This window comes from Perna viridis, chromosome 3 (genome assembly GCF_037379345.1).
Source record: "Perna viridis isolate PV_CMFRI_1.1 ecotype Kerala chromosome 3, ASM3737934v1, whole genome shotgun sequence".
Lineage (NCBI taxonomy): Eukaryota > Metazoa > Mollusca > Bivalvia > Mytilida > Mytilidae > Perna > Perna viridis.
The window spans coordinates 28,213,268-28,240,413 of NC_142447.1; the positions used below are offsets into that span (position 1 = coordinate 28,213,268).

A 27,146-nucleotide genomic window follows, 5' to 3' on the forward strand; every position below is an offset into this window, starting at 1 on the left:
TCACGCTGATGTTGCATTTCTTTCTATGGGGGAATAATATTGTTAAAAAGATAATTTTATTTATTGCTCTGGACAATCTCCTATTCTACATAACGAGTAACTTTTATTTGAAAATTATGGGTTTCATAAGTTATTTGTTTTATCATAAGGTTTGTAAAATGTTTGGTTTCATATTGGTAAGCCCACCCAAGAATGTACATACTGATGTAGGAAATAACGTTCATTTTATCTGCTGGTATTTTCACTTCTTTCTATTTTTTAGACAAGTTATCTTTTAAATTGCGGAAAAGAGTTCTTTACCCTGCCATGATATGGCCCATCCTATTGAAATTTAATGTTTGCTTTTGTACCAAGTTGGCGAAGCGTTTTAATAGAAGCGTATGCAACACTTACTTCGAAAACATTTCTAAACTCAATACAGCAGTTTGATTTAATTACACCATTTCATCTGTTTAGGTACGGTTTGTGATTTTGAAGAGGTACACTGCACGCCAGGAACAATTTCAACTAAGAACGAGGGCGGGAAATAGACATCATTACAGTGGTAATCCCCTAATCCGGCTCAGTGTCAATGCTTCACCGATGACTGCTTTGTATTTTACTATTTTCTCAATTCCATTAAAAACCTATTGAAATGAAATTAAACTCTGTATCAACTAACAAAAAGTGGCATTGTGCAGCGGTAAAAGAAAACATTGGTGTCATCAGGCCAATATTGGCAATTTTACCTTTAATATTTCTCGTTTTGTATAAGTAAAGATGTAATTAAGGGAAAGATTTAAGTTATTCCGGATTTAAATGCATTCGAGGGAATGTTTTAGTTCAATGAGTCGGACTTAATACGTTTTGGTAGACGAACTGACATGAATAATAATGTGAATTGAAAGAACAAGGATCACATATGTTTGGCTCCAGAATATAGTACCGTCAAGTTCGTTTCCGATAGGATTAGGAACAATTAGACCTAATACTGGGACCAAATCACTTCAAATGGCCGTGCCAACTCGGTACATTCCGATTAATACACAACAAATAAACAAATTAAGGAATTAAAAACATCTGCAACAAAACGTAAACTATACAGAGGTGTTTAACGTAATAGTTGCAATCACATTTTAATATTTATGGTATTAGCAAAGAAATTCTATTGAAATAGGCCTACAATAAGAAATTGCTTTCGTATTAGGGAGGAATTTGTATAAAGTGCACTTAGTGTCGCTTAATATTTGTTGTAAATAACTTGTAATCAAGTCCTAAATAGACACTTTAGGAACTGAATATGAAAATAAACCAACTGAACGTTTAGTCGTGCTTTGAATGAAAACTTTATAAAGAACCATAACTGACATCTTGAAAAAAGGAAGATGGTTTAATGCTATTGAAAACAAGTTTGAAGCCAGTCTTAACTTTTAAAAGTAAACACAGTATTCTCTGTTTCTAAATAGTAAATATTTTAACAAACTCATTCAAGAATTTTTATATTCAATTTTCTTGTGGGAATCGTTGCAGAGAAAAAAAACCTACGCCTTCATTTACTGCTTTCATTGATATACATCTATTTTAACATTGTTTTTTAGAAGGGGCTTGTATGATTATCAAACGATAAACGCAATAGTGAAAAAAAAATCAATCATCATACGGGAAAACCTATCACGGTGGTTTCTGGAAGGGTAATCAAGGGAACAAAGATTCTAGCGGAAATCAGAAGAATGTAATCCAGGGACAAAGATCAGACATGGAAAACAGTCAAACACAACAAAGAACATAAAGTAACTAAAATAATACATACAAAATAACAAAAGTAAATGAGCAACTTTTACTTTCTTTATTGAAGTTTTGCTTAATTTTTTTTTATATTCCTATTGTAGCATATAGACTTTTCAAAGTTTGTTTCGTACAATTTTATTTACTTTATATTTAAACCGATAACAGCTTTGCATTTCGTACAAGTTCTGTGTTACATATTAAATGATGCCTTCGTTTGTTCTGTTTATATATTAGTGTTAAGACCATTCCCCATTTTTATTTCGCAATCTTTCTAGAGCTCTCTCTATTTTTTAGTTAGAGGCGCTTATTTGTTTAATGTCTTTTTCTAGTTGCAATTTTGAAGATGTTTAGAGTCAATACCATAATATATACGCAAAACAGAAAACACAATAATCATTAAACAAAACAGCTATAATGATATTAAATCCACACTGATATACCAAAAAGAATATGTATTTCCCTCAAAGGTGAGAAAATACAAAAAAGTGTTCTTCAAAAACATTAAAACATTCATTTTTTGGTGCTGTTATAACCATTATTTTTGTACTATCTATAAAATAATATTACTCAGGATTATGTATAAAAAGTTTGTTGCCATTAATTAAAAAAAACTTTTTCAACCCTAAAAACACCAAGATTGGGCTAACTTTTTTACAATTGTTTATGATTTCAGTGATGCATCACGGGAAGGACATGTTACGTATATCATCAAAATTAAATACTCAGTGATTCTCTCTCTTTCATCTTTTGTTTTTTGTGCCTAATTAGAATTATTGTTTAAACCAAATAATAACCATATACCTAAACAAAAGTTGCATGATAAAAAAAAAAGCGCGCGCACACACACACACACACACACATTTAGGGTGAAGAGCTAGTGTCTTCTTTTGTCATAAGTAATTTGTCACTTAAATGCTTTGCTGATTGATTATCGTTAAACAGATACAAAATGATCTAAGTTTTAGGAACCTTTTGAACGATATTAAACTTCTCAATTGGAGTAGGAAATTATTTTTTTGCTTCAAAATGTCTATTGCTGCCATCTTGAATTTTATGCCGACATCTATAATGTGTCAATCTCCAGTCTTAAATATGTACTCGTCATACTTTCATTAGTTTCCAATACCGATAATGACTCAAGTGGCTTTATTGGAGTTTCAATAGGAGAAGAGGAGGTCAACTATCATACCGATGCACCTAACTTTATCCTTATAGGATTTAGTGAAGTACAGAGGGTTTACAATGATTTGTTTCGTTTTCCCTTCTATTTATTTTCATTGTTTTGGGAAAATTCATTCTAATTGCAGAATATTTTCCCTTCCTCTTTGTACATATAGCTTTTGAAATTATATAGCTCTTTAACCATGCATGGTTCCTGCTGATTCAATTCATCCATATTATCTCAGTACACATTTACCTAGGAAAAAGACAAACAGACTCAAAATGAGCTTAGCCGTTTATCAGAACGGATCATTTCACAGTATCAAGTTGTTCTTGCAATAAAGCATAAACGAAATTGTCCATGAGACACAAGGTTTGAAGACTACAGACACATGTAGTTATTTATGTTTTAGGGACAATTTAACTATTAAACTGCTTTCATGCCTTTTCCCAAATATAGTAAGTCTTTTGTCTAGGGGAAAAATTATTCCGTTCAAAGTATTATGTGTCTGTAATAAGATACATACACTTAATAGAATATTATTTTCTTTCCAGTCGTATTAGGAAGCATAATGATTTCTTAACAAATAGCCGTTTGACCTTAATTACCAGAGGTTCTATCGTGTATGAATTCAAATAGTTTTTGGCATGCGTACGATATAATTAATTGATGTGTTTAGTTCTAATGTCACAGGTTTATTACACTCGAATACTTTCAATCTATGCTTAAATCAGAATCTTTTTCATTGTTATATTAAGAGTTAAAGAGTAATCAAGGGAACTAAGGTTATAGCGGTAATCAAAAGAATATAATCCAGGGACATAGACCAGACATGGAAAACAGACACACACAACAAAGAACATAAAGTAACTAAAATCATACATACAAAGTAACAAAAGTAAATGAGCAATTCGGACTCCACTAAAATCTGGGAGCATGGACCAGGTGCACCGGTCCATTTTATACAAAGCGTTGAGTTTGTTTGTTTCTATGTTAATACTTTAACTACTTTCTCCTGTGCTATCAGTTGTGTTTATGCTGGGTTGCGGAATATGATTTTCCTGTGCTATCAGTCGTGTTCATATTGGGTTGTAGAATATGAATCTCCTGTGCTATCAGTCGTGTTTATATTTGGTTGTAGAATATTAATACCTCCTTTTGTATTAAGCTAAGCAATATGTTTCAGACACCACAACCCCATCCAGAATCTGCAAACACGCTCGTGATTGTAATTTAAAACGTTTTGGCATTGGTAAATTGTCGAGAGAATGATTCAAAACCCTGATTCTGTAATTTTCTAAGATTCAGTGAATTTCGAATATATAATCCATTGTTTTTAGAAAATTCATTCTAATTATACAAGTATTATAAACAAGTTTTCAATACAAAAATACATCAACCACCCTATAACAGTAGCGTGAGGTCAAAAGACCATGGTATATATTATAAAAAAAATTATCTACAAAACGTAAATTGATATCAACGTAGAAAATGTACTACAATGTATAAGAATAAATTGACGAAGTATGATAAGGAACTGAAGACAATAGGTAAACACATCTGAGCACCAGTAGACAAGTTCATTTTAGACTGTTTGAACGTCACATTCCGAGTCTGAATCAGAAGACTCATGATGTTGCATTGCATAGTCCTCGTTGTCATGGAGATGAGATGACGAAGCTTCTCCGTCCTCACCATCTTCTTCAGTTTTAACTCTTTTGAACTTCGTTCGTCTGTTCTGGAACCAAACCTTTACCTGAAATAGAAATGTTTAATAAGCCTTGAAAAGGGATAGTTAAATCAAAAAGTTATCCTTTGGTGTTAAGTAATTAACGCATTAATTATCTTTTCAAATATTATTTTCAATGAGCCCTTTAATTCATTTTTAATATAAACCATTTTCAGTTCCAAAAAAGGAGACGCGATTTTATTGTCGATAAATTCGTTTCATTCTTTCTCTTTGTAATGCATGAATATTTGCTGTTTGATTATTTACGATTTTAGAATATGCCAAGTTAAAGTATACTCGTATCTAGTAATAACAATTACTAATGTTTACGACAAATTAAGACTGAGAAATAGAAGAAAAAGAACCCGTTTTGTTTTTAAGATATTTAATTGCATTCCTGTCTGTTTCCTAGCAAAAGTAAGTACAATATACAGTACAATTTTAGTAAATTTTGCCCTTTGTTGCACCTCTTCAGTTTCTCTATTGTATCGTGTTCATTCACTTGCAAATGAACAGTCAATTTTGTAGCCGTCTAATTTCTGATCATGTCAACGATCGGGACATTTGATAACTACTAACGCAAGCACGAGGTTTACACTGATTAAATATAATGAAGTCACTAAAAGAAGTGTTACTAATTTTTATTGTGGTTTAGTGTCTTGGTGCATTCGAAAAGTGACATTAGTAAAATGGTGAACGATTTATTCGTCATGCCTTCAATTTCAAATTAGTATTCCACCACAGGTTAACTGTCTAATAGAGTTTTTATTACCGTAATTGAAATCATAATCCGCGTAAAGATGACTACATTAACATGACAGGTAGTTCTAGGTACCATTTTCGGGACCCATGCTGATTGCAGGGGATCAATGTTAGGGTTGTACAATAGGCAAACGAGATCATGTTTACGCATTTATATAAAATCATCGTGTATTAGACCAAAAACAATGTATTCCTACATTTATCATTTCAGGAAAGAAATCAATTCTAATATGTTATATTTCTAAGGAATGGGTTGGTATTGAAATCCCCTAGTAAACCTTTTTTAATTTGAAACTAAATGGATTATAACTCATTTGAAATATGATTTGTGTCACACTATTGTAAAAGGTGGAAAGTAATTTTGGTACCCTATGAGGCGCTTTATAATCCACAGTGAAGGAATTGCGTTCCTTACTCCATCACTCTTTCGGAACTGGCGCCCTGCAGTGATGATGATTGTCTAATGACCTACGAAGCATACTTTCTTTCATACATGCTTATTTCTTATTATGAAATATATATTTTGACACCTGTCTTTTATGAGGGATATAATGATTAGAAAATTGATCAGATCATAAACTATTTATCACATCTTTAATAACTATTATGAATACTAAATACAGTCTATTATGAATAATACGGTCTTACTGAGAATCACGAACATTTCTTCGCTTATTCATTACTAAACAGCATCATATGGATATGTTAAAGTGTGATTTTATATTAATTTTCATTTTAATTTAAAAAAAACAACATAGTTCTGATTTGTTTACTTGCCCTCATAGAAAAATAAAAAAAAAACAATGTAAGAGTTTGTATAATCTAAAAAAAAAAAGAAATCTAACTATTTTGAAGTACAAAGTTTAACTAAATGACATTTTTAAAAATGCCTAGTGTAATATTTTTCCTTGGGAAATATTTCATACGTTCGGTAACATTTAAAATTAGGTATAAATAAAAGATTACATATAGTAAAGTTACAGTAGTTCATTGCCATTATTTTTTTTTTCTATAATACCAAAAAATAAGGGTACACAACTTCGAAAATAAAATTTGTATATATATATAAGTCTAAAGGAATCTGCCAACCAGCAAACGTAATGGGTATCGGATCGTCCAGTCATGACGATGCAGCACAAACAAAAAATATATAAGTCTAAAGGATTGTACAACGACACCGATAATGATGTTAACGCACTATAATAAAATATATAATGGGCAAAATTTTCAGTCAACAAATGACCTTCTTCAGTGCCTTAAATAAACTGAGTGTTTATATATAACTTATATATATATAATTAAGTCTAAATTACACTAAGTCCAACGCTTTAGGCCAAGTAGGCTATAAAATATAGCTTTCGATAACCGAGTGATACTTCTAGAGTGCAAACATTAGCACATAATGTAACTGAATAGGACAATCTCCGATGGGATTGGGTAAGACAGTAGAGGATCTGCAACATTATAGAAATACAGCCACACCAAGTATACATATAAGAGGTATAAATTTTTTATTTTGTTATTTTGTTATTTTATTATTATTTTTTAAATTTGTTTTAACTTTATTTGTCTTTATTTTAAAAAAAATACTCTGATTTGATCTACATTCATGTTTTTACATCAATAATTAGAATGCGATTGTTTGCAAACATTCACTCCCCTTTCGTATCTATTGGTTCCATGTAACAATGAGGTATTATGAAATCAGTGTGCAAATCACCTGATGGAACGATGTAAGTGGAAATTGATTATAACAGATATTTATCGAAAACAACTGATAGTAATAAAAATAGCTAATGTACTCAATACTTGAACTGATTTTTTTGGCACACTGTCATGAAAGACATTTCATACAAATTTTCGAAATATTCATCATGTCAAATATGACACAGGCTGATATTAATTAGCCACTCTGGCCGTATAATCGTTTCAAAAATATAATGAATCTACGATTATGATCAAATAATCAACTGACACGTAACAAAAGACAATTCCAGTGTGATACAAGACCAGCAATGTTATAAAAACTAATAACATAATTAAAGCAATGTAAAACAATTAACTCGTCAATCCTGTAATAAACCCATTCGATACCAGTTGACAGACTGCATGACAGGAAGTCACTGCGTTACATTGTCCCCCGCCTTACAAAAGCTTTGTCCTCATTATTCTTGTTTCAAAAGATTTGTCATTTGTACAACTTATATTTTACACAAGGAAAGAAAAATACATTTGAACTTTACAATTCAATTAGCAGGTAATGAGCATAATATTTTATTCACGTCATTGTTTTGTACCCTCGGTATCTGGCGAACCAATCTTTCTACTTGGAGATCAACTACGCTACGAACCATAATGAAGTCTCTATTGACAAGAATCAATTCATTTGTTCCGCCTTGTGACTTTCTTAACACAAAATATTGTTATCTATGTAAAGTTATCAGTACATCACAGGCGGGAGTGAGGTCTAAAATTTAATTACCAGCTTATTTTCCGTTTAAGATAAACTGTTGCATGCTTAAATGAGTTCCAATTGAATTAAATTAGAAATTGAGAAGCCAGTGTATTCTATAGGACATGAAACAATCATCCGCAAGTAAATAATTTACAGCAAGTCTAGATATACACTTGTTAGTGTTAATTACCACCAAAACGCCATATTAAATACCACTAGTTTTCGTGCTTCTTTTTGCAGATTGCAACAGGTTATCCTAATATGACTAATTTGCACGAAATATCACATTCTCCATTTTCAAAAGTATTTATATGTTTTGTCAATTTGTTGTAATGATATAGAGAAAGCCTCCAAAGGTTACAAATGCTTGGTTATGTGCCTTAACATTATCAAAAAGTCAGTAAAGCAAACATAAAACTAAGCTGGGCCATCAATTGAACAACAGTAAAATTGAATATACACAACATGAAAGACACCAAAGGATATTACAAAAAATACTTTACAATCTGCGTATAAAGTTCTAAAGATAAAAAGTAAAGAGGAAGCCGCCAAAAGGCAAGCAAGGATAAATTGAGCCAGAAAATTGAAGAGCGTCATCTGTTCAGAAATGCGGCGTAATTTAGTCACTTGAAGATTTATATTAGTAGCTAACTTAACTTCAAGTATCGTAGCCGGGTCCAAATCTATGTGGAAGCATTTCATAGCACAGAAAAGGGGAGGGATATATTTTAGTTGGTTTCAAAAGCAAGCATATTGACACCTTGGCTTCTTTAAGTACATTATAGCTACGCCACTGATTTCCTTATTTAGCAAATACAAGGCGGTATTTCGTTTACTTAAACATGTTAAAACAATGACTTAGAATACAATAATACACACTTTTTTATCAAAGCGTTTGATTAAAAATCCTTTATACATACATCTGTGTGTTAAATAGATACCATTTAAAAATGGTTTCATTATGTGTATTAAGATTTTGTATTTTTATGGGTTTATGTTAAGAAAACAATTTATATAATCCTACATATAATTCATATAACAAAGAATTATTTTTGATCTAATAATTTCAATTTTCGCCGAAAGTTAACACAAAAGTGTAGGGAAAAAACTTGTTAACAATAAAAAAAAAAACAAAAAACAAAAAAAACAAAAAAAACAAAAGAAGATAATTTTCCCAGTTATAGATTTTCAGACTATTTTTTTTAATACAATAAGTGGTTACATTTCCAATGCAACTGTCAAACATTGCTCTCTCCTTTCAACGTATGGGGTATGAATTTTTCCTGAATATTTCATATGTTTCATAATAAATTGTTTATGGTTGAATTCGTAATAGCTGTGCCATTTTTAGGCCAATGGTGCGTCACTACGGCTACATCCGTTCCACTGAGACGCACGTGCAAATGGAACATTAAATGAAAAACGCAGATGACAATGCTGAAGATACTGATGCACTACGTTTTGTCTGTTTTTATTGTTTCCAATAAAACAGTTCATTGCAAACACTGAATGCACATTATAGGAAAAATAAATTGCTCCTGCTAGGAGGATAAAACGCGGGACGGTTTATCGTTGCCATTGATGACAAACAATTAAAATTCATTTAGAACAATTAAACTTCTACCATTTTAAGTATGCTGCTGTGATTGTCATACTGTTTTAATACAGATGTGCATCATTTATTTTATTAACTTCTAACTTCATATCCGTGGTGATAATATCAGTACATCATATTTTAACATGTCAGAAATCTTCTTTAACGACATTCAACGAAACAAGTGATGTTTGATTTTCAAATCATTTGTTACTTCAATACTTATTTGTGCATGTTTTTTGTCTAATTTATTTAATATATATTTTCTTTATTAACTCATATAATTTTAAATTTTTCAATAAAAATATAATAAGAAAAATAATGAAAGTGATGACAGGCAATATGATGTGGGTGTAACCTGTAAAAGACGACGATTAATATATTGGCATTTTTAAGAAAATAAACCTATTTTTTTTATGAACATTATACAATAATGAAAGATCGCGGATTTAAAATTGCGCAAAAGATTGCGCATAAGATTGATCACAGAAACCGCAAAAAAAGACGGCACGAAAATTTCCCGCAAACAGTAATTGATTTCCTTCTACATTTTTACACCAACTAGCGAGATCCCTGCTCTGCATTACTGGTTGCCGAACGGTATATCATTTCATAACCTTATGTTATCCATTTAGGTTATCCGGTCACCAGTTCAGGTTAATTTTAACTTCCTGTCAGACTGAAATCAGGCTTTCAGTGCTTTTGAGGTCAAAAGGTAAATTCATATTGATTACCAGTATAAGTAAGGTTACATATATGAAAAGAAATATTATATCTTATTTTGCTTTTGTTTTTGTTTTTATGCAAGATGACAAAAAGATTGTTTTATTCACAATGTTGCTTTCGGAATGTCTTAACGTAGTCAGGACTATAGTATTTTTTTCCTAATTCAGGTTTATTTTACTTTACCTAACCATAATAATTGACGAGATCCCCCTTTTTACTATTCCATTTAACTGTTGCATTCGAATTCGAAAACCAAGTTATGATATCTCTTCATCGTACCTGCGTTTCAGTTAATCCAAGTTTGGAAGCCAGATCTTTTCTCTCTTGTCCGACAACATAATGGTTCTTTTCAAATGCATGCTCTAGTTTTAGCAGTTGTGAAGGTGAAAAAGCAGTCCGGATCCTTTTTGGTTTTCTATAGGGATGAAAGAAAAATCCTGCTTCTGGGTGACCTGTAATAAAAAAAAATACTGCCGTCAGAAAGATAAGTTAAAAAGCTTAAAAAACTTATTCTTAAAAAGTAAGCAATAAATAATATGAGCTACACACGAAACAATGAGGAATGCACTAGCATTGACTCATAAATAAACTCGTGAAAATATGAAAATGTCGGAATATCAAAAATGCAAAATCTAAGCCAGCAGTATAAAATGACAGAGGTAAAACAAGTCACACATAACATAAAAGAATAATTTTAAAATTATTTAGGATTATACGATAATAATTCCAATCTGTCATATCTTGTGAAAAAAATATCTAAAGTCGTCACTAAAACTTGAATATTTTATATCTCTATTCAATATGATCCGTACTATTTTGTTTGATTTTAAATTCGCCCTACTCCCTTGTAATGTGTTTGTCTGTGGTCCTTCTCACAAAAAAAAATCGTAAGTGTAAAATTAGTCGTAAGCTATGACGTCATAGTAAATCAAAGTATTTTGACGTCATAACTTACGACTAATTTTACTCTTACGATTTTTTGTGAAAAGGGCCACAGATTTGATACTGTGTTGTGTAGTGTTGCTTTGTTATCGTAGTTTTTTTTTGTTTGTTTTCCTGTGGATGTTTTTACTATTACAATACATTGATAAAATATATAAAAGCTGATATAGAACATGAATTTGAATTTTTCGTTTCATATTTCAAACGTAGAAATATGTTATAGTGGTTCTAGGTCATGCTGGATTCCACTTATACTTTCGCTAAGTTTCAGTAGTATTACTGTAATTTGTTGATGATAACTTGGCAATGTAGTTTTATCTAGATTATAAAACGTCTATTTTACTTGCTGTTTTGATTACATTTTAATGTGAAACAATACAATTATATCTCTATCTCTTATTACCCATTATACATTTAAAGGTATTTCATGTTTAGGCACTTTTTTTCAAATCAATATTACTCATTGTGAGTAAAAATATTTCTCAATTACTGGGAAATATAGGATGGTGCAATTACTCACGTTTAGTGGGTTAAAAACCCAGAGGTCGTGTGAAACAAGATTAATTACCGGTAACCTTCAACATAATTAGGTCCTCCTTACCGCCTATAGTATTGGGTAGAGGCGTTCCAAGACTGACAAAGGTTACCGGTGCCAGATAAAAAATAATGAGAGGTAACAATGGTTCTTTTCGTTTCTGTTAAATGTAGTGGTATCTGAAATTCATATGCCAGATTTTAAATCTTTGTACAGGTGAAAGAAATTTGAATATTATACAATATTAGTTAATTTAGGCCTTTTATCCAATTGTTAGGCGATTGAATGGTACTGTTGAACCAAAGGAACTAAGCAAACACCAATTAACAAATATACAGGGCTAAAGGTTTCAAATTTTCGTTTCTTAGAGAGGTTATTAGTGAAATTGAACACCAAAAACTTCACTTTTCCAGTTATACATTTAATAAATGAGGACATATTAATTGAACTATTTGGTAAATACTATCCTAATAATTTGGTGCCGATCTTAAAGAGGTTGTGTGTGGCACCACAAGAAGAATGACTCATTCTAATTGTCCACTTGAATTAAGAATAAGCACTTCATCCTTAATGTTGTATAATGCAATTTCCTTTGAACCTCTTCGTTCCTGGTACTGTTGGTAGGACTTATTATTTCACAGCACCATCAAGGTATCAAATAATTCCTCAGAACTCATATTATTCACTATATAAACAGTTAATTTGATAGGCTGATTAAGTAGTTTCATTTTTTATCAATCCAAAAAAGCCTCGTATAGTCGTAACCGGAGGACTAGGTCTACCTCATGGGAAAAGGTCCAGTAATATGTCACTTTTAGCAGACACGTGATCTGCTGTGTGATTCAAATTTCGTGCTGCACATTTTATTATACACCAGTGTCAACTTGCATCAGTAATAACTAACATTATGTTCTTAAATTGCGTAATTTGCATTCATAACTGAACTAATTAAGGCGTCTGGTTGAACAGAGAGAGGTTCGTATTGTTGGCAGAAAGCTATACACTGTGAATATTGTTCCATGATGCTGACACTAATGAAACGTGTTAAATTTGTTATTATCACCTCAGAATCAAATGTAATTCTATTGTTTGAAACAGAAATAGGGCGGACATGGTCCATATTTAATAATACTTTTTTCTAGGGTTTTTTCGACTTGTAATACGAAGAACAAGAACAATTTAACCTTTCAATATTTAACAATTATTAAAAAGTTGGGTAATTACTAAGCCTTTAGACAGTGGAATGTATGGTATTCCAGTAAGACACACACATGTCCAGTAGATAAAAAAACTTTTGATTCCGACTAATCAGATAATGAAAACATTAAGACATATATGTTTCGCTATAAGAAAATATGACAGAATCGTCAACAAAACAATCAAAACAAAAAGAAAATATTTAAAAAAGATAAAAAAAAATCATGAAAATCATCAAATTTATACGCACATTAAAAAGTATAAATAAAAATGCTAAAGTAGTATCAGTTTTTCTGCATGTACAGAAAGGAAAAATTGTAAATATCAAGATATACAAGAGATGTTGTATAATGAAATAAAAGGTGCTTAGTTCCTAAAGTGTATACAAAATGCAAAATATATTTCGTTTATTGAGAGCATCTTTCATTACCGAGCCATTTAAACAATGTAGGAAATGAAACTATGGAAAACCTATTTTTCAATATTATAAGACCAATTTGGTTATGCACATATGAATCAATTGCTTAAAGTATTTTTTTTTCAACGTTTAAAGAATGAAAAACAAAATGATAAAAAATGGTGTAATAGTCATGAATTGCAAAAAAGACGTAGTGATACAATCTTTAGCTATAATGTTCCACAATTCCGTTAACGGTGTGTCTGCAACAAAGATAAACTCATAATTCTATAAATTCGTCAATTTATACGTGGTGTTTTTATTAAAATCGCCGTGTATGTTCTTAGTGAAATTTACAAAGTAAGTTTTGGAAACAATTAGAATACACAATGAAACCCTGGTAAACCTCAGTATGTATAAGCTAAAACTGAGATTAAAGGTTGACCTGATAAAATTTGTCACTATCACGTTGTGAATTTAAAGAAAAAACTTTTGGACGGTAGTTCTGTCGTTTTCTATCACCCATAATGGATTCATAGAAATAACAAAATATTTTGCATGTATGCAGCTACGTCTTTCTTCCGATGAAATGTAACGATAGTATATTGAATATAAATTATAAAAAAATATAGCACCGAACTACACAATAAGCTTGATTTTACATACGCCTATTTATACAAATTGACCATGACTAATATTAAAACTCAAACATCAACCTCTTCAAGCTCTTAAAGTGATTGATTCGGACATATATATAAATGTTCAAATTTTTTATTAGTATATAGATTCAAGACAAAATTTTCGAGTGTTCAGGAGAATTCATAGCAAATACCATTTACAATATTGCACACTAAAATAAGTAAATTTGAAAGCAAAGGTAAATACAAAATACCGATCAAATAAATATTACAAATATCAGTATGCTGTGCTCGTTTTTGAAGGAACGACCTCTCATCAGCAAATTAAAACTGAATACTTAGAAAAAAATAAAAACAAATGTAAAGATGCCAAAAGTATAGACATAGGAAGCCAATTATGGCAACAACTTGTTGCGTATTGATGATCGTATAATGAATAATATACAGTTTATTTGTTAGTTTCCTTCGTGATTGGCGACTACAAGCGAATAAATTCAAGTGCATCGTCAGAAACAATTTTACAAGGGTGTATTTAGAAGAACGACGATTACTGAAGTGTTATGAATAAGAGTCCACAGATGTAACTTATTATATTTTAAGCTTAAACAGTTAGTTTATTTTATTCTATAGAACTGTCATTTTTCAATCTATTATGGGTTATATATCAAGATTATAACCATCTCTATGTGAAGCCCCTCAATGTTTTATTGCCATGGATATTAAATTAGCCGCGTGCTGGTTTCATGATGGAAATTTAAATCTTTATAGAGATCTTAAGTTAGATTTTCTGAATTATTTTCTCATTTTCACATGTAACTTGTTTATCATTGAATATGATATTTCTTTTGGAGTATTTTTCTTTAATTCCAACTTCTATAGTTGGATTAGTCGGTCATTTTTGCGAAATAATTGAAGATGTCCGGTAAACAATTGAAATGTATTAAATTGTTGCATCTGTTACGGATTTTGACGAGATAGAGAAATTATTTGATAAACGGGTGACGATAAAAGTACGTTAACATTGTTTAGCCAATCTTCTTCATTTAGTAATTGACAGCTTTGGTTTTGTGACAATAATTTGTAGCTAGCCATAACCCCAAGATGTCTCCTTCCATGTTTCAGTTTCACTGTGAAAGCTTACTGAGACATCAATTGTCATGGGAATGCACGTTAGATATATGAACATAAAGGAATTACATTATAATATTATAACACATTCCACTTGTAGTCTATAAGGCAAAACAAATGTAATGTATTGAAAGTAAATTTCATATATAGTCAGACCTGTCATGAACATTTGAAAAAATGGAAATGCGAAATATGGAACCAAAAACAAAAAAAAAACAACTAAGGAAAGATGATTTTAAATGACGTAGGCATCTACAGGAAAAACAAGAGTAGAGGGGTTCATTTAAGGATCATGTTTATTTCAACATTTTTCGGAAATGTAGTTGAAGTGCATATATGAATAAAAAAACTGCATTAAAACAACATATTTTATTTCATCTATAGTATTGATTTATCCAACAAATACATTAAAAGAAAGCAAGGAAATTCAAAACCAAAAACAAAACAAAAACAAAAAAAAAGAGAAAAAAAATAAAAACAGAAAAATGTAAACAATCAAACAAACCAAATACGAAGAAAAAACTCAAAACACAGTCTAGTAATAATATGCGAAATCGTGAAATATTCAATTTCAGCCTTAGTAATAGCTATTGTATAAGAAAACAAAATGGAATACGAAATGGAATCATTTCAAAATGATATTCGTCTGCATGTTGTTATTTATGAAATTGTTCTCTTTCGTACAGAAATACTATTGTAATGTTATTTTTTTACTTCCGAACAGTTTGTTTTCCTATGGCGAATTATTATTTCTTGGATATTTTGTAATGAAAAGAACAAATTAATTACAAAAAGTTAGTATTCTTTAGTCTCTTTTGAACAATGAAAATTTCTCGAATTTGACATATTCAGCACATAGTCTCTTTTTATATCGGTGGAACAACGCCATGCAAAGCCGATAAAATTGGTTAAGGGTCATAACTAGGTTTAGTTGTATTTCTTCAAAATGGTTTCTTTCAACGATAAATCTGAATGCAAGGGCGTATCATTTTTCCCATGTGCAAAAGTTCTTTACTTCTAATAACTGAATAATAGATATAGTATATAATCTTAGCACTAATCTACATTGTTTTATGAAAGCTCGTATGTCTAACTACCCAATTAATGAAATTAACAACAGGGATCAGTTTCAACGAATAACTTGGTGGTTCTTGTTAAAATTCTATGGAAGCTCATAAAACAATTGAATCGTGTCGGATAATTGCTGTTTTTGGGACAAAAACTCAATGCAATGGTATTATATCTTACAACTTAGATGCCTTAATTGAATATATGGAATTTCAGAGGCGTCGTAATTGTGTAAAAATTACCACACAAGTTGATATAAACAACAGTATTTAGAAGTCTAATAGAGGATTTTTGTCATTTTGCATGTAGATTCTGTAATAATAAATTTGGTCGTTTTTTGTAATTAGTTTACACACGTGCAAGTTCAAAATTTATATCACATGAAAAGCATTTTTCATCCTCCAGTTAAAAATAAAAAAAGAGTATACATTTTTGAAGAAATATGAAAGTCAATTTAATTCTTATAGCGCAATCAGAAGTTCTATGTTATCATACTGCACTAACACTATGATTAAATGTACTTTGAAATGAATATTTATTCATCCCAAGGTTTCTTATCCATGCGCCCACGCATTTAGTACATTCATTTTTTTAGGAAATAAACAAAACCACATTTAATCTTTACTTTTGTTTACATACAAACATGACAAATCTAATGTTCTAAATATTGATAATGATTAGTTGTGTATGTTTGTATAGCAGGAGACTGTATGGTAATAAACATGGAAATATTTTCATGTTCATAGCATTCAGTTTATACTTGTCCAAAATATTAAAATACATAATACATATTAATTTAAAATATCACGTGTATATGTGTGTTAAATGTATTTACACCGACTCAAATTGATACAGGTGTATAAAATGGATAACATATTTATTTAAAAGAAACATCTTTATACATCAAAATGATACATAATTCAAATGTTATTGTCTTTTTTCTTTTTCCCTCTCCGTTTAAAATGCTCTGTTTATTATAAGAAAAAAAGTGAAAACCCATAAAATGAAAAGTCCTTAACAGTGTTTCAAGGTGGTACCGGACAACGCATTTGCATAATTTTGGTTTATAATTACAATTTGGTTTTTATTTAATTTTATTATATTTTCCCATTAAAATGACTTATTCCCTTACCAAAAAAGTATTTAGTTATTCATTAACTGGTAGATCAATATTCCCTATATCAGCATATTTTCAATGTAAACAAACCTCTATTTGTTGACTTCTTTTGTAACAGATCAATATCAGAATTAGCTTCACACTGATGCTTTGAATACCAATCAGACATCTCCAAGTATTCAGAAAATATCTTTGTATAAACTTAAACAATCGATTCAGATTTTGGCATTTTGTGACAAAATTCTTCACTAATGTCATTGCAAAATTACCATCTTTAATATTTCACAGACATTAATACTTTAATTGAAAACATTAATAGATATATTTCAAATATAAAGTTTACCAACTTTTGGCTAAAGCAAACGTTTATCTGGACAATGTAAAAGATTGAGAATAATTTTGTTCCTTGATTGTTACCAGTATACTATGATGAATTGTTTAAGAAGATTGGGTATATTAATTATAATGTATTATTTTAAGAACACATTTAATCAATGCCAAGTTTGTGTAAAAGGGCATGCATGATCCTACAACTGTTTCGTGTATTTCTTTGGTTCTTATTTACAGTTTGTAAATAATTCGTTTTTTTTCTTTTCTCCTTTTTAGATAATGTTTAAACTAAATTAATAAAAACTCCTAGTTTTCGGTCTTATATTCGCTTCTAATAATGTAATTCGATCAAATTTTGTTTCCTTTAATCGATTTTATTAAATAAATCCAGAACCGAATTCTTTTCTACAAATTTATCTAATTTAGGCACAAAGGTCAAACGTTTTTAATAAAAAACGAAATTTGATTTATTGCCTTAAATTTGTCTTCGACAAGGCTATAACCCGTTTTTGCACACGATACACGAATTATAATTCTACAAAATGTTACGGGCAATTGCTTTCTTTAAACATAATCTGTTAACGCAATCCTGCTATAAAATTCAGAAAACGTCACGTTCTTTTTAGATAGCAAACAAAATAAGGTTTCACCATAATTTGAGTTACACAAACAAAATATTTATGAAAAATAAAATATTTTACTATGTGTATTTCCACTTATAATAGAAACAATATGTATAAATATTCATCACAAAATTATTCTCCATCATTTATGATTACAAAAAAATATATATTAATTGATATATACGAACAAATAAATTCATTCAATCCTCAAAACACTTTTTTTTTATTAATATTTACTTCTTCATTTCTGAAGTTGATCTTATTTGTAAAGCTTTCGTCAAATATCTTAATCATAATTCCCAAACAGTTTTGTTTATATTCATATGTATTGGCTTTGTGTTAAATGACAATTTTAAAAAAATAAGCATGAATATAGTAAAATTACTTACCAAATGGCAGACCAAATAGGCCGTTGTTATTTCGTGACATAAGCCATGGATACAAATTTAGTGGATCTCTTTGTGCCTGAAGCAAATTTGGATACGTTGGATGCAGTGGCATCGAAGTTGAAGGAGCTGGTATACCTCGTGAAAATGATGTCATTGATGGCAAAGGTGAATTTTGAAATGCCCATGCTGATCTCTGAAAATTTAACAAGTCAGTATGGCTTGTTTGTTGAGCAACTTGGTCGGCCAAAAGCAAGTTTCTAACATGTGGTGGCAGTGCTGGATGTAGAGGTGGTATTCTACTTGGAATCGCTGTTGTTTCTGACTCAGATCGTCCAGATCCGGTTGACGAGGAACACGTTTCATTATTATCTGTACGAATAAGAGAATCGATTGAAAATCCACTAATTTTACCAGTTGAACTAATTGGTTTCATCTTTTAAATAAATGTCTATCTTCAATTTTAAATAAGTATCGTTTTCTTCTATATGTAGTCTTACATTGACTTTAAAAGTCTTCTAGAAGAAAATGAAATTAATGTTTTCTCTAAAAAATCTGAGAGAAAATAGCACGACATAATGAATAAGGTTTCTTCAAATTGCACGTAGCATGGCTGATTGATATTTAGGCGGCACTGATTGGCTAATTTATTGGTCTGTCGTCTGTTGGGGTCACTGCCTTTCTGACAGAGGGCAGCACAAGCTCAGATACTTGGTTTAACTGATTACCTGTCGTTTGTTTCAATTTCAATTACAGGTAAACAATATATGTACATTAAAGACGTAGGAGGTTTTAAATAATATTAAAAGCATTAATAGTATTACTTAAATATTTGTGAAGTGAAAATACCTAAACAAACTTTTAGACCGTTTTAGAAGTTTACCGACTGACTGTTAATTTAAAGGAGTACAAATATTACTTTTATGGAATAAATGCTATTCTTTGAAATTAGCAGTAAATTAAAAGGGATGGTTGTGTGTTTTTATAATTATTATTATTATTATTATTATTATTATTATTATTATTATTCACCAATTCATTCTTTATTTTTTATTATGTTATAGTTTATATATATATATATAAAAATATATATATATATCATTATGAGTTTTTCATTTTTTTAATTTACATTAATTTTTTTTTACGTTTGTAACTTTTTGTTAGTTAATTTTTCTATGATGATACAGTATGTTTTATTTAACAATATGTTGATGTATTAATTATATAAAAATATAATTTTAATCTGAAAATTAGAATCCAACAACAAAACAATATTATTCAATTTAGCCATATCTCATATTAAAAAGGCAAATTAATTCCTGTTCACTTCTGACGCGTCTTGTGACGATTGCGAATTACTTTAGCGGAAACTGTCTTTAATTATCCGTACTTATCGCAGTTTAATAGGATGTTATCTTCAAAATTCCACTGGGAGCATACGGCACATCAGCAAATCAACCTCCGTCGCAATAGTATAATCGAGTGTTTCCACAGATGGGTCCCTTAGGTTCTAATGAAATCGTTTTAGTTTTGATGTTGTAAGCGGCGTTGCGATTGTTATAAGACTCAAGGCAAATAATCAACGTATCTAATGATAATGACACGGTATTTGTAGTGAACGCAGTCTTTGATTGAAGATCTAATTGAATGTTTACATACCCTACTTTGCTGGTCAAAGGGAACCAGTACATTGTTGATAAAACTACAGGAACTAATGTTTTGTTTGAATTTAAATACTTATGCACAAAAACGTTCAGTGAAATAAAAAAAATAACATTTTTTTACCTTACAACGCATGGAAGGTGTGCTATAAAACTGTTATAAAAACAACAATTAGATGAAAGTAACATTTTAATAATTGGTAGACAATCTCTTAGGTCAGTTTAAGAAAGAGTAATCAAGGGAACCAAGGTTATAGCGGTAATCAAAAAAATGCAATCCAGGGACAAAGACCAGACATGGAAAACAGACATACACAACAAAGAACATAAAGTATCTAAAATCATACATACAAAGTAACAAAAGTAAATGAGCAACTCGGACTCCACTAAAAACTGGGAGCATGGACCAGGTGCACCGGTAGGGTAAGCGTCCTCTGCTTTTCTAGAAACACCCGTCGAAAAAACGTTTCATTGAAATCTGTGAAATAATATTATATGTAAGTTGTTATCATCAGCCATTATCTAAAAAGTTTATTACATGTATAATAATTTACAAATAATACAATCGATTAGTATAGTAATACAAAACCAAAAATAAAAGAAGAAAAAATATTAATTCTTAATTAAAATCATAATTTTATAAGCCTTAAAGTTTTTGTGAATTCTTTTGCTTTTCCTTTTATTGCAGGTTTATTTTTGAAGTATGTAAATATAAAATATATGAATGTCGTAATGAATTATTATTTCAGATTAGCATCTACCTAAACTGAATATATAGAAATCAACCGGATATAGTGTGCTAAAATGTCACAAAATATGGGCTAAAACGTACTATGTCATATGACCTAGTAAATATGTAAAACAAATCATTAAAGTTTACAATAAAGATGAACATGATATTCATTCGCACAATTAAAAGCATCTAATATAAGAAGACATACTTCACGTATAACGTAAAAAAAAATAAAAAGACAAAGATATTCTCAATTTATTTTAGAACATAATTTAAATATATTGTTTTACCACAATCATTCGTGAATTTATTCAATGCTTCAAGCTTTACACGTATTTCATAAGACTGTATTTTTATATATATTGAATAAAGCTTACGAAGAGTAGAAATTAAACATAAAGGATTTCAGCACAATTGATTTGTTTTATATCAAACAATTTAAACACTTCCATCACTCCAAAAAGCACTTTTAATAAAATAATCGATTTTTACATAATCTTTTACACTTTATGAAAACCTTTCGGTGATCTATGTAAGTATTTACTATTATTATAAAGGCTATACGTTGGTGCATTTGTTGCGCATTAACTCATAATGTTGCCTGAAAATACAACTGTAAAAGTATCGGTTAATGTATTTTTGATAACTGGTATAAATAAAAAGGGTTATTGCCCTTTTCTGCTCTGTATGATGACATTAACCATCAAAAACAGACTGCCATTACTAACCGTACTTGTATAGTTTAAAATAATTTGACAAATTGTTTTGAAATCCTTTAACTATACGGTAACTTTCTTCTCTTCATTATCACAATAAGCAGATCTGGTTACAATAACTGCATTTCCTTTTTTTTCAGTAATTAAAAAAATAGGGTAACATATTAAAACGTGAAACTGTTCGCATTTTACACATTGTCATCTGATTATTATTAATAAATTATAAAGGGAGTTTCTGAAATGTATTGCTTTAACTGTTTATAGAAGAGAAAAATGGCCTATGATATGACGTATTTTTTAATGATTTAATGGACAATAAAACAAATAAATTCATATTTTTGAAAGTAAAATTTACTTCAAAATATAAGATATGTGCTGCTGAATAGAAACAATATTTAATTATCATGAAAACATATACTCGAATTAGGGAATATCGTTCGTCTATTATATAGGCATCGAAAGACTGCTGTGTTTTCCGGTAAAATCTAAAAAAAATATAAAGGTTTGTTCGGATTTTTATTTTGTGGATTTTTAGCGATATCGTATTTAATATATGGACAATTAACGTGTTTTTTCTGAGTACGATGCAAGAGGGTTTTAACCGATATACACCGATGCATGTAACATTGTTTCGGAGTAACTCTTACGATAATCTTTGAATTCGTCCCCCGTGGTAGTTTTCTGACACGTTTTACAGGCATAATAGCTCCATAAACAGTAATATTGCAGACAAAAATATAAGAATAACGAATTAGTGAACAAAAGGCAAAAAGGAACTAAATACAAATAAAATATGAATAAAACGTAAACATTTTGAAAAAAAAACATGAGCTCATATTTTTGGCCTTACGGCCTTCGTCAGGGGCAAAACGTATTGAAAAGAAGAGAAAACTGTCCGAGAAAACTCGAGGAGAAAAAATGTATAGTTGAACTCTAGCACTAAAACAAATTCTCGTTTTATTTTCTTAAGATGAAATGAAAAGTTCGTAGTCGAATGGAATAAGGTTGGCAATGTAAGGGGAAAGACAGTCTAATTATTGATATTGTTTTGATATCTCCATGTAGACTTTTATATCAATATCAATTTTCGGCTAAGCAAACCGGGTTCATTCTCATCAATTCTGATATATGAAGCTTACTTGAATTTACTTTACGATCCAGTTTAACAAAGTATCATTCACCAATTCAGATTATACAGCTGACAAAACTTGAATTTTTCAGGGTATCGAAGATTTTTATAAATTGAATTAATTTAAAAAAAGCATTCTGCTTTTTAGTCAAAACTTTTTTTATTGGGAATATTTTGTTTATTTGGATACTTAATCAGAATGTTTCGTTTGCAATTAATTCAAGTGTTGTTTTTGGCCACCAGAATGTTGTTTTAAAACTTGTAAAATAATCTTAAATTGGTCATCAACCCTGTAAATTGGTTTTAGTTAAATTGCATAAAATGGAATTCTTTAGCAGGGTAAATTGTTAACAAAAGCTAAAAAGAGTCGTTATCCATCTTCATATCATATTAACAGCCATTTACAACCTTAAGCATAAAAATGATACCCCCACGATTATTGAATTGGCTATCAAATATCACTGAAGCGATTCCATTACTAACAGGAACAAACTAATGAGAAGATAGAACATAACAATATTACAGAACTACATTGAATTGTTCGTTGATTATTTTTTGTAAGTATATGGTCCTTGTATTCTTATAAAGACGTCAGTGGACAAACCTTAATTTGATCAACAAATAAATACACATTTACAAAAAGGGAAATTGTCGTAAACCTTTGGATCACTTTACAAGTTAAGAATATAACAAAAATGCAATTTCATTGAAGCTGTACAAGTGTAGAGTAATTGTATACAAAAGATCATTTAAAAATGCTGTTGTGGTCAAACTAACGAATATCCGTGATTAATTCTCTTGGTTCAGGCATTCCTTTGCCATGGTTCTTAAGATGAATATCGCATGCACCGTTGTATTTCTTGACATCACTTGCCAAATTGTCAGATTGATAGACTTTAGACATGTATGCTCCTATATGATGTTTGTTTACATATGTCCGTTTGTAATTTCCGAAAGTAATATATAAAGTTTCAAATGAATGTGTTTGAATACGGTTTCTGTAGCTGTGAATATTGAAGTATTATTCGATCAAGTAAGGCATTGCGTCCTTTTTTTTTTAAATTTAAATTCAATATTAAAAAAATATTCATTACAAGTATGTGTAAAACAATGCTTTCTTTAAAATTTAAATTATCAATATGAAATTCAAAAAATCTGGGTTAAAATATAAAAACAAACCTTTGTTTTTTTATTGTTTGTTTTTTGTTTTTTGCCAAGTTTTTGATGCTAAAATATGAAAATGGTAGTTTGGTCTAATTAAATGCAGATGGTCTTGAATAAACAACACTTGATATAATATTACAATGGATTACCCTTGAATATTTAAACTTATTTTCTACTTAACTGTTCACCTGCAAAACAAACAAACAAACAAACAAAATAAGCCAAAAAAAACAAAACAAAACAAAACAAATTAACCAAAGCTAAAAGTTCTATTTTCGTGACGAACACTCACATACCTGTGTAAAAAAAAATTTGCTTAACATTCAGAAGTCTTTTAAAATCTGCACTTCAAGTGTCTCATATATGGTTTGAAATTAAAAAAAAGCCAAATATTTCAAGGAGAGGGGCAATCAGTTATGATATATAAAGTATGACAAAGGGTAGTTCCAAAACCTACAGAACTGGCAAAAGGAATCATCGCAAGGAAAGTCCGTATAACAAATATCACAGGAAACAATTCTAATATTATTTTTTATTAGGTAAGTATTCCTTTATTGGGTACTGTTACAATATCTGTCGTCCCAGTATGGATTGAAACACCGAATATTAATATTGATTTATTGTTACATACACACTACATACCATCCACCACACCTCACCCCAAATTACAATATGTATATTTTGACTTCACCCGTGGCTGCATGCTAAAATAATAAATTGTAATTTTCATTACTTATATTTTCTGAAAAAAATATTCGGAAATCTTGGAAAGAATATGCACGGTCCATACAACTTAATATTACCTAAAAATGCATTTTGATTATGATCATATGTGAGCAAAATAAGTACGATGAATTATTTCATTACATATTTTACACAAAATCGGCATATTTTTGTTATCTTGAATTATTGCACAGGATAATGAAGAACTCTTTTAAGTTGTATATAATACAATATAAAACACCCCAATGTCTCATTCAAAACCAGAAACTATACTATTATGGTGTAAAACACCTGATACGATCAAGAACACCTAATGATATATAAGAAAAAAAATGGTTTTAGATTTAAAAAAAAAAACGAAGTTGTTGACTGGAACAAATATAAAAAATTATGGCATTATTAAAACTGAAAAAGACGGATAGGAAATAAAAGTTTACCCTAATCATTCAGCTTGTTTTTCCAGTTTTCCTGTTAAGTAGCATTTTATAGAACACACATGCTTAAGGTTCAAATTTACAATATTCATACATTATAGAACCAAATGACATCCTTGATTTGTTTCTATCCGGGCAGAATTCTCACTCTTTGAAAAGAGGGTATTTGCTATCCGTTCGGATGTCAAATAATTTGGAACATATTAAACGAAAAACACCTGTATATTTGCAAAAAACGACTTTGCTAATAGTCCAAATCAAGGACATATTTACATACGTAGGTAGGTATATCGCAATGTACAATGGTCATTGTATCATCACAATAATACTTTTATAGTTAATACATGTAGTGTAAAACATTAGTACATATAAGTGACGTACTGAGAATACAGTTGTATAAGATGAAAGCACAATACAGTATCAGGGTATGAATATATAAACTACAAAATATAACCGAAATGTCTCTTATTAATTGACATAACAGACATTTTCGCTTTATTTGTACTACTTTTGTAAAAGATAAAGAGGCAATATTCCCTAACTTTATATAAATCCACATATTATGTGTACATAGACGAAAAATACCTTTAATTAATCTTTTTGTAAACTGCAATTGTTGACTCTTACTTTAAAAATTATTGTTGCAGATGTTATTTGCTTAAGACACACATAAATCTTACGTGACTCTATAAAAGAGATTTAGAGGTCAGTACTTGAGCTGTTATTGAACTCTTTACTGCCAAAAGAGGCGATTTCAAAGAGTCCTCCCTCCCACTTTGGTCAAATTATATAAGTAGAATTAGGAAAGTTCATATTTAAGGTGTGAATCAGCAAAGATGAGAAGAAATGATTGGGGTGCAAAAGTGCAATCTTTCTTTCTATTTGAATTAATTAATTAAGATCAAAGGTTAGGTGCCACTTACAGGGTTTGTTACTTTTTTCCACAATTAGTAGACTGTGCTTTGATTTAAAATGCACGTTACCAAACGGTTAAGACATTTTAAACAGTTAATCAATTAAAACGCAATGTGGGTGAGAAAATCAATTTAAGAACACCTTTTGATAACTTGTATAGATAATGTGTTATTACTAAATAATGAATGTCCGTGAAAAATCTAGCATGAATTATGTGTTTCGAATATGCGAACAAAATAGGACCGATTAGTTACGCTGGTAAGCTTTGTTTCCGTGTCATGGATTCAAATAATTCCATAATCAGTACACCTGTTTCACTTGGATTGAGAATCAATAGAAACAATGTCTATTTTTTTATAATTTGGTCTAAGATTGTTCATAAATGCGAATATTACTATTTTATAACCGTGAGGCTTCATAAATAAGTACAGATCTGATAAAAATTTAAACGAGTTTCTCGGATTTCCTATCAGTAAAATTCAATCTGAAAGCAAAAATATCACACAAATAAAAGATTTTTTTAATATACTCGAAACGAAATGGCGAAAAGTTGATACGTGTCATAAAATAGCAATAAAACCTAGATAAATAAGTCTGAGTTACAATTCACCATCAAAACAAATGAATTCAATTTGAAGTAGAAAATTTGTTTACAAATACTGTTATTTTTCTTACTGTTTTCTGAAATATTGAAACTATGACGTGGGTAAGCGCGAAAAAGTGATAGTTTAGCTTAGTTTAGTTTAGCTGGGAGTAGATTATAGCATGATCTAAGGTGTTATATCATCGAAAGGCAGACCTATTACTATATACACGGATTAGAAACAGCCGTCATCTTTCCGTGGAACCAGCATGGCGATTAATCAGTTTATGAACATCATATTCCATAAACAGTACCTATTACAATCTGCAAATAGATTTTCAGTTTGCTGCTTTGAAAATTGGTTTCTGAATTTTTCAAATTTGGAAAAAAATAACCTAAGAGAGATGTTTGTTCAATCCTAAAAGGCTTTATTATTTTTAAAGATTCACGTGATTCAGCTCGACAGAAAATTAGTTCCAGAAAAAAAAACACATTGATATGTATTTAATAGAAACAATTTGATTTAGGGTCG

The 27,146-nt window shown here is 30.0% G+C and overlaps 1 protein-coding gene across 1 annotated transcript; it reads right to left on the reverse strand.

The window, feature by feature from the left end:
- Positions 1–1,801: 1,801 nt before the first annotated feature.
- Positions 1,802–19,169, reverse strand: LOC148621712 (uncharacterized). The gene is made up of 3 exons (XM_088576381.1): positions 18,560–19,169; positions 10,475–10,647; positions 1,802–4,685 (listed from the first exon to the last, which is right to left on the reverse strand). Exons 1-3 carry the CDS (start codon positions 18,990–18,992, stop codon positions 4,515–4,517), a joined length of 777 nt encoding a protein of 258 aa, XP_088432507.1. The 5' UTR covers positions 18,993–19,169; the 3' UTR covers positions 1,802–4,514.
- Positions 19,170–27,146: the final 7,977 nt, after the last annotated feature.

Coding starts and splice junctions, on each gene's coding strand:
- LOC148621712 (XM_088576381.1), bottom strand. CDS start 18,992: ATGAAACCAATTAGTTCAACTGGTAAAATTAGTGGATTTTCAATCGAT. Junction 10,648..18,559: donor CCTATTTGGTCTGCCATTTG/GTAAGTAATTTT, acceptor TTTTTATTACAG/GTCACCCAGAAGCAGGATTT. Junction 4,686..10,474: donor TTGGATTAACTGAAACGCAG/GTACGATGAAGA, acceptor TTTCTATTTCAG/GTAAAGGTTTGGTTCCAGAA.